This window comes from Glandiceps talaboti, chromosome 3 (genome assembly GCF_964340395.1).
Source record: "Glandiceps talaboti chromosome 3, keGlaTala1.1, whole genome shotgun sequence".
Taxonomy (NCBI): Eukaryota; Metazoa; Hemichordata; class Enteropneusta; family Spengelidae; genus Glandiceps; species Glandiceps talaboti.
Genome location: NC_135551.1, coordinates 4213605 through 4222936, shown reverse-complemented (window position 1 = coordinate 4222936; position 9332 = coordinate 4213605). Strand labels below are relative to the sequence as shown.

The 9332-nt window shown below is 35.2% G+C and overlaps 1 protein-coding gene across 1 annotated transcript; it reads left to right on the top strand.

Annotated features, from left to right (window-relative positions):
• Positions 1–277: 277 nt before the first annotated feature.
• On the top strand, positions 278–8168 carry LOC144432679 (beta-lactamase domain-containing protein 2-like). Its single transcript, XM_078120944.1, is given in 7 exon segments — positions 278–420; positions 2466–2514; positions 2517–2762; positions 3656–3881; positions 5516–5700; positions 6896–7159; positions 7955–8168. Coding segments are annotated over 7 exon segments (1302 nt in total). The 3' UTR covers positions 8144–8168.
• Positions 8169–9332: the final 1164 nt, after the last annotated feature.

Below are 9332 nucleotides of genomic sequence, written 5' to 3'. Positions count from 1 at the left end.
AGGACTAGCTCGTACAAACTTTGCTGTAAAAGCAGCAAAGTTTGTACAAGCTCGAGCTAGTCCTGTAACCATGGTAACGAATCATTGCGTACACAGACATGTTGACACAATGAAATGGTCAATGCATTTAGATATGTGGTCAAACATGAGTCAGAGTATTGCTATCTGATATTATAACACTGACTAAATCATGTCTAGATGTCTAATGTGACCTCAAATTCCAGGGTAAGACAACCTTTAACCTTTCCTTTGTAACTATGCCAAGTGAACAGTTAGGATGTCTTTTCTACGAAGCGCCGCTTTAGTTGCAACCACTGCAATACTAGTCACTTTTCTACCAGTTTTACTTCGTAAACAGTTACCAGTGCATGTAGATGGTACTGTAGAACCAGGATTTGAGGAAGTTGAACGGGTGTTCAGGTATGTATGTGTACAACTACAACTTACTAGTGCCACAGACAAATTGTCTGTGCTAGTGCACATTTATCATTGTCTCGTGAGCATGAGTCATATTTAATAGATATATGAGACACGTGACACAGTGTGTCTCATTTCTTTGAAAAGGTTGAACTTGTAGCAGGTGTATTGTTGTAATCGAATATCATATATTCATGAATACGTGTATAAAATTAACATAAATCCAATGACATTTTTCAGTACAGCACTTGAACTGTGGACATGGTATAATCATGTCTGTCTGTCTGTCTGTCTCTCTGTCTGTCTGTATGATGTATGTATGTATGTATGTATGTATGTATGTATGTATGCGTGCGTGCATGCATGTGTGTGTATGCTGTTGTTCCAGTTTCTGTGATAAAAAATACAGTTTAATAGTGTTGTCTCTGCAGCAGAAAAGAGGCCTCTATGCAATCTAATTGGGAGGTGGGGGTTGACATATGATGGCTGGTATAATGACATGTAAAATATACAAAATTAAGTGTCAACATTCTTATGCTTTTTATGAAATGTCTTTCATGTTTAGACAATGAAACTTTCAATATAGTTCGAATTGCCATTTGGAATTACAATTTGACGTTACTATTTGGATTATGGAAAAACTTTCTTTACCCCCCCCCCTTTTTAAATGTCTCCCCCCCCACCCTAAAGGTTTCTGAATGTCATTATTATTATGTGAATATTGATGTCAAAGTGAAATAGGAGAAATCCCTTCTATTAAAGAATGTATGTTGCAATGAAAATCTGATTAAAATCTGATATTTTGAATGCGGTCAGATGTCTATATTTACCTTAGTCTAGTTCCTGACAGACCATATTCAGTACTATTTGTTAACTCACACTTATACCGTCTAGTCAATCCTGTTACTCAAGGCGTTAATTGTGGTTCAACCCCATGGTGAGCGAAGCGCAAACAGTCAGTAGTAATCCATCACAAATTGACAGGCTGTCGTCATCTCATTCATTTGATACAGCTATTTTCACTATGTCCAATGTCCAACCAGGACTCCACCTCCAGTCTGTTTAAACTAAAATCAAGTGGAGACGCGATGACGTCATCATGTTTATATGAACACTGTAGGTGGGAGCACAGAATTCTGTGCGAGAGTCACAGGCTTGACTAGACGGTATAAGAGTGAAGTTAACGTACTACGGCATATGGTCCGTCAAGAACTAGACTATAAATTACCTCTCTTTCCATCAGTGTTTTGTGCTTTGTTTTGTTCTGGGTGATTGTTTTCTTCAAGGCCAGATTTTAATCAGATTGGTTGAAATGAAGCCTGTAGCACTTTGGCATGGTTCAGCCATTTGGGAATTTCCTGCAAGGGTAAATTTTGGAAATGGTCAAGTGAGGTGACATTATTACACAATCTCCTTGTCTTGATACTCTGTATTTGTTGAGACAAATTAAAGAGATGATTGTAAATGTGATGTCATCACCAGATGTTTCCCATAAGCCATTGCAGGAAATGTCCTAAATGGCCAAGTTTACGAGCTATAGGGCTTCAATTGGTTTGAATTTGAAGATGAATAAAAATTGTAATCATCCAAAATCATATTTCGTTTAGGGTCTATGATACTGATAGTGATAGCTGTAATAATTACAAGTGTCCCAAAACTATAAATAAGTCTGGCAGGATGTGAATGTTTCTTTAATGCTATAGAAAATGTACTAAGTTATCACTGAAATAATGTCAGTGTAAGCAATGGGGAACTTACAAACACGCCATCTTGAATGTTGCATCATGGGAAATATGATGTTAAAAAGGTTTGTAACCAATTGTGTTACATAGTTTGTAAAAACAACTAATTAATTCATGGTTACCCTGACCATTGTAGGAGATTTATTCTATTGATAGTTCCAGATTAGGTATTAAGATAACTACAGATAATCCCATAGTCCCTTGCATCTGAGCATGCTCAGTCTAGATTGCAAGTTTCCTATTATGTGTCAGTGCCAGTGTAATATTTCTGAACACCTGGAAAACCATTGTGTTATCTTTTAACAGAAATAACCATGAGCAAGGCTTGGAAACAGGTTCAGCATTCTCTGCTTATAATATTACAAAGGCAAGAAAGTGGTAGATTTATGGGGCGGTTATGCTAATGTGGAAGCTGAGGATCCATGGCAACAAGATACCATGTCAGTTGTGTATTCTACAACCAAAGGTGTTGCAGCAATATGCATAGCAGTAGCAGTTGATCGTGGTTTACTGGACTATAACCAAAAAGTGGCGTATTATTGGCCAGATTTTGCACAGAAAGGAAAGGAAAATGTTACCTTGAAACAACTTGTCGACCATGAGGTATGTATTTATAAACGTAGATACACAAGGTTGGTATTCATAAGCCTTGATACATGAGGTATATGCCCCTTCAATACAAAAGTAACCACTCTGTAATACAAAAACAATCAGCAAGTAGAAAGTTGGTACCCCTTGGGTTGTCGGTGGCCGAGTGGTTAAACCACTTGCCTCTTACCACTGCGGTCAGGGTTCGAACCCATTCAGGGTTCGATTAAAATTTACCACGCTGTAAGTAAGAAGAGTGTTGTTCAGTTTGACTCTACCGAACAACGCAGGTTTTCCCCAGGTACTCCGGTTTCCTCCTGCATTATAACACTGTACCCATGAGGGATGGCCTTAACTGGACTTCTTGGGAGACAAGTGTTTATATGCTTAAAGAGCTATCCAGTATAAATAATGATTATTATTATCATTATTATTATTATTAAAACAAAAATAACCAAGTACTAAGTAGACAGATTGACCACAAACAGATAGCTTGTACTCCTTTAATACAAAAGTAACCACAACTAGACAGCTTTTACCCCTTTAAGGCCATGTAGCGGCTCAATGACTAGTACGCATGCGTGTTCTGCATACTATGAGATGTTTTTGGGGGAGTTTTACCGAAGGATACATTGCGGCACAATGACTATGTGTGCGTGTTCTATATACTACTCGCATTCTCCATGCGGAGTGCGCTATCTACAATGTCATCGTGAGGCAGCCGGTCACAAATGAATCTACCCTGCGTGAGCTTATGGGCTTTGCCTAGTTATGATATAACAAAAGAACCCACAAATATACAGATTGTACCCCTTATATATAAACTAACCACCAAGTGGACCCTTTAATACCACCATATTTTATGATCAGATTTTCCAATGAGAAGTATTTCTCTTTATACTTTTTAGGCAGGTATACCTGTACCCTCTGAGACTCCAACCATGGCGATGTTACAAGATTTAGACTGGTTGGGTAAAGTTCTGGCAGCATCTGAACCACAATGGGAACCAGGTACAGCAACCGGATACCATGCTGTCAATTTTGGATGGCTCCTAACAGAGGTATTAAGACGTGCTGATCCCAAACATAGAACTATTGGACAGTTCTTCCAAGAAGAGATTGCTAAGCCATTTGGTAAGTAATAAATTTGTATTACATGTAGTTTTGTTGACTAGTTTTATCAATAAAGCAGAAGTTTTAACCAGACTTGGACTTGTCCTTTTATTCAAACTCTAGTTTTATCATTTAAATTGTATACTCTCAAAGGGACACAAGCTGAGGTTATATGTTTTTGGGTGTAATTTTTTTCTGCATATTAAAAGTACTCACAGTATTCTACTTACTGATGTATACTTAACCATCACTTCTAATTGACTGAACTCAAACCTGTGTTAGGATATACTAGTTATTTATTAATGATCCGATGATGTAATTTATCATACATATAAAATGTATACGAAGTCCCTACTGTGAATGAACAGTTCTAATAATGCCAGAAGACAATTATAATGTCATAGAAGACATGTAATCAACACTAACATTATACTATATATAGAAAGTTACTCAAAGTTTTTTGTAAGTATTTTCACTTTTTTTAGTAAAACATTGTACTAGAATAGTTTAAGACAATTCTAATGTCTTAGAAGACATACATTGACACTAACATTATACTATACGTAGAAAGTGTTAATCAAAGTTTTTTGTAAGTATTTTCATTTAGTGAAAAACTTATAAACTCAGCCTGTTCCACTTTAAAGGTAAAGAAAGAAAAATATCATACCAAAAAAATCATTCCAGCTGCAAGTTGTTGATAGCTGACTGCTTAGTTTGTGTCTCTCCTTGTGTCTGTATTTGAATCCACCCAGTGGTGGCTAGGTTGGATGAGAAATTAACTAGAAGAGTGATAGTCAGTTTGATAGTACCAAATAATACAGGTTTTCCCAGAGTACTGGTACTTTGTTTTTCTCATGCTTTAACACTAGCACACTAAGGCACTACTCAGTGGTTACTATGGCAACTATTCAATAAATTTCTTCATTTATTTGGACCAATAAAGTGTATCATACCATGCACAAGCCAAGTTATTGTCTTTGCACAGAAAGTATGGATTGTATACCTAGGTCATTCTACATCAGAATAATCCATGCCTATGACACTGGTTCTGAGGTGTTTGAAATAAATATCAGTCAAAACGTTCAGAATTGCCATTAATTTTCTCAACTTTTTTTTTTATAAATTACTCTTGAAGAGGTATAATTATATTATTCCTCCATATTTTCTTAATTCAAAATGAAAATACTCAGGACCTGAAGGAAGGAAAATACTAGGGACTACTTAGATGTTATTTCCAATATTTGTCTTCGTTCAACGAAGGAAAATACAAGTGACCCAAGGCGCCTTTGTCACTATGAGTTTCTAGACTTGTAGTGACAACCCTTGGGTCATGAGTATTTTCCAGCTGAATGAGGAAAACTATTTGAGAATAAAATAATTATTCCTGTGCCAGTAATATCCAAGAAAAATCAGGGATAGTAATGGCAATTTTTAGTGTTTTGACCCATATTTTGAACACAGCAGAATCAGTGACGTAGACACAAGTTTTCATGACATAGACACACTTTTCGTAATGTAGAACAAGTATATATTCTGTATTTTTTGTTGAACCTGGCTTGTGTATGATATAATATCTCATATCAGTTTTACTTGATGTATACCATAACCCATACACATTTCTCTAAACTGTAAAACTTCTTTATTTTTCTTTACAGATATTGATTTTTTTATTGGTTTACCTAAAGAAGAAGATTACCGAGTTGCCAAACTTTTAGACAATCCATACATATTTTTGGAAATGATACTTATTCCAGCTGTACGTCCCATGATTATTAACATGTTCACTGAACCAGATGGTTTACTTGTCAATGCATTGAAAACTGATGGTGTAATGGAACCAGTAAGTACAAAGATACACTTAGATGGATTTAAAAGGGAATATCACTGCAAGAAATAAAGAAATTTTCCTAAACTTTGGGTTCTGGAGAGTCATATCGTGATTTCACATCACATAATTTTCACTTGGTTGCCAAGAAAGATCAAATTGAAAAACTCTTTCTCACCTGTATTGTTCTTTCAGTGATACACTATTGCATCATGGGTCTTAGCAAACATGAATATTCATTACATGCACAGTGAATATTCATGACTCCTAAGAGCTTATTTTCTACAGATTAATATTATTTTTTTCTTGAAAACTTTTAATGTAATCACAATCCAACATGACTTAACCCTTTCACCACAAATTTCCGCTATTGCAGGAATTTAATGCGCAGGTCAATAACAAATGGCTTATTCAATATTTGAAAATTAAGTAGAGAAGTACAGGTGATTAAATTGTAAACTTAGAAAGGTATAGACTTTTTGTTTGTTGTATACACTGTTCATGTATTTAAAAAAAAAGACTTTTGTGTGTACATTTATTTATTTTTTCTCCCAGTTATGTATGTATTTCAGTCACATTGATGGATGAACCCTCTTATTGTTATCATTCACAATGTACAATGTCGGGGGTCAGGCTAGAGTAGCTGTAAGCCATTTCTTGACTTCCCATTTACCCTAGGCCTGCTCTCTTTTGTTTTGTGTTACCATTATTCTGTTATCATTTATAAATTTGGGTAAATAAACCACTTCTGAAGATATTAACAGAGCTGTTGGCTGTAATTTCAAATTCAAAAGAGATTTCTGTGCATTTAAGAGTGAGTCTTGGCGTTAAATGTAGGATTAGTAGATCAGAAAGTGAATGTAGGATTAGTAGATCAGAAAGTGAATGTAGGATTAGTAGATCAGAAAGTGAATGTAGGATTAGTAGATCAGAAAGTGAATGTAGGATTACTAGATCTGAAAGTGAATGTAGGATTACTAGATCAGAAAGTGAATGTAGGATTAGTAGATCAGAAAGTGAATGTAGGATTAGTAGATCAGAAAGTGAATGTAGGATTACTAGATCAGAAAGTGAATGTAGGATTAGTAGATGAAGTGAATAACAAGTATCTGGGTGAAGTTTGGACAGACTTTTAGAACTTGATTTTCAGGGAGGTTGTTTCCCAAGGTACATACTTCACCTAATTATATTTTTTACAAATTTATTTCAGTTTGAACGTATAAACACTTATGCTTTTAGAGCTGTTGAAATTCCTGCAGTTAATGGTGTAGGTACAGCCAGAGCTTTGGCTAGACTGTACAGTATACTGGCAAATGGTGGAACATTGGAAGGGAAAAAGTTGTTGTCTAAGAAAATGGTAGAAACTTTACCAAAGTGTGATAAAAGCAAAGGTCCTGATAAGGTTCTAAAACTGGAGTTTGGAAAAATTGGCCGGTGCACAGGTTTTCATTACCATTTCAATGCTCCAGAGGGGGTGAGTTTGTTTTAGAAAACATCTTCATCATATTTAATTATGCAGTGATAAAGTGTTCCAAGAATGATGCACACACCAAGTGGTATTAGAACATGACATCATGTGAACTGTTGAATTTGAAATACATAGCTGTGCAATGTTTCTTACTCCACATTTAAAATTAACAAAGAGGTTTCGGCTGACCACAAAATTAGCCCAGAAACTGTGCCCTTCAAGCCTATATCTGGACTGAAATGTTACAAATCTGATAATGGTCAATAATTTTGTCATGTTGTTGTGTGTCAGACTATTGGAGGCCTTTATATGATAGGAATTTAGCAAATGGACAATTGAAAAAGGTCTAAGCACTTTCACTTGAGTTTCAGTGACATGACTTTTCTTGTTTGCATATTAATTTGATAATTTGCATATTTTGTGAATATTTTCTTGTTTGCATATTAATTTGATCATTTGCATATTTTGTCAATGTATTTGCAATTTTCATTTGCCTCTGCCATTGTCACCTTTTTTATATATTCATTTGGCATAATTTACATATATTGCATTAATTATTCATTGGTTGGTTTACACTTAGATGTTATTCCCCAATATTGTTCTTCTTGAAAAGTCAAGGAAAATGAACGTTTTAACTCATATTTCTGAGCAGAACCAGTGATGTAGCCATGTGTTGTCGTGATATAGACGCGTGTTGTCGTGATGTAGAATGACCAGAGTATATATTCCATATTTTTTGTTAAACTTGGTGGCTCGTGCATGGTATAATATACTCTATTTCCTCATTTCTATCATTTACAGCTAAATATGGACAGAGTGGTTGGTCACCTTGGACATGGTGGACAGGCAGGATTTTTTGATTACGACAACAATCTAGCGTTTGGTTACCAAGCCAACACATTGTCCGTTAAGGGTATGGGAGATGCACCAAAATACCAAGGACTCATCAAGGCTTTGTATGATAGTGTTAAGAAGATTGAAAAGAAGTAGTCATTTCTCAAAGTCGAGTTCAGATATTCTCTTTGGATTTTTTTTAGCTTTATTTGATTAAACCTGCAATAGCTATAACAGTGATATTTTAGGACATGTTTGTATACATAGACTGATTGATGATTTATGTTGTACATGTTGAAGTATAAACCTATATAACTAGCCTAGTGATTACTATGTGGTGACTTACAAGAAATGCTAGCTTTTATCATTTTGACCCACAACAAAATTTGGCTAGCACAAAATAAGAGGCTATTGCTGGTACTAGGAATAATTTACTGACAAGTAAGAAGAAAGTTTGTTATGTATGATAATTTCTAGGAAAATATGTATTTGTGTATATTGATTACTTTATAAATAGAGAATTCTCCTGAAAATGAAAATATGTAAATTAGTTAAACAATGATCCAAATACTGTAATAACTTAAAGCTATAGATGATAAATAAACAACTTATTGATTATGTATGATAATGTGTATTTATATACAACTGCATTGCCATCTCTCATTTACACTGCACCTGCATGTGTTGTCAGGAGCAACGTGGTGTTATTGCTTTTATCCTACTCTGTAAATTCCTTCAGTGTGAATTTCCATATTGTACTAGCTATCCATAATGAGATTTGTTGAATTTTATATTTAATGTTGATATGGAAAAGTAGCTCTAAGCTCTTGTTAATTTCTTTCTAAGGGAGGGGGAGGGGGAGGGAGGGGGAAGAGGTCTGGCATCAATGCAATTGCTGAACTTCATTTTCGCACTTCTAACCAAATTTCACCCTTTTGAGTTGTAACAGCATCTGTATTTACTACTGGGATGTTGATAAGTTGATAAACATTTAGTTCTGGTGTGATATGGAGTGCTGGGTTTCCTGTAATATTGATATTTTGATGTTTTTACCATCAACTCAATAAACAGGTTCATAAGGTTACTCACTGTTTACCTTCATGTTTTTACCATTGTTGTAGTGGTGTGACCACTACAATTTTCATCATGGTTTACATCGTATATATATATAAATGTGTGATGTCACACTTGTGAATGTTCATTTACGGGGAGGGGCTTTTGTCCTAAACAAACTATGCTTGTTTATTGTGCTTGTGTGACATTGTGTGATCGTCCCTAATGTTGTGATATTTTGCCAAGTCTGTAAGTAGACATTTACACGTGTATCAAATTCTTCTCATACATT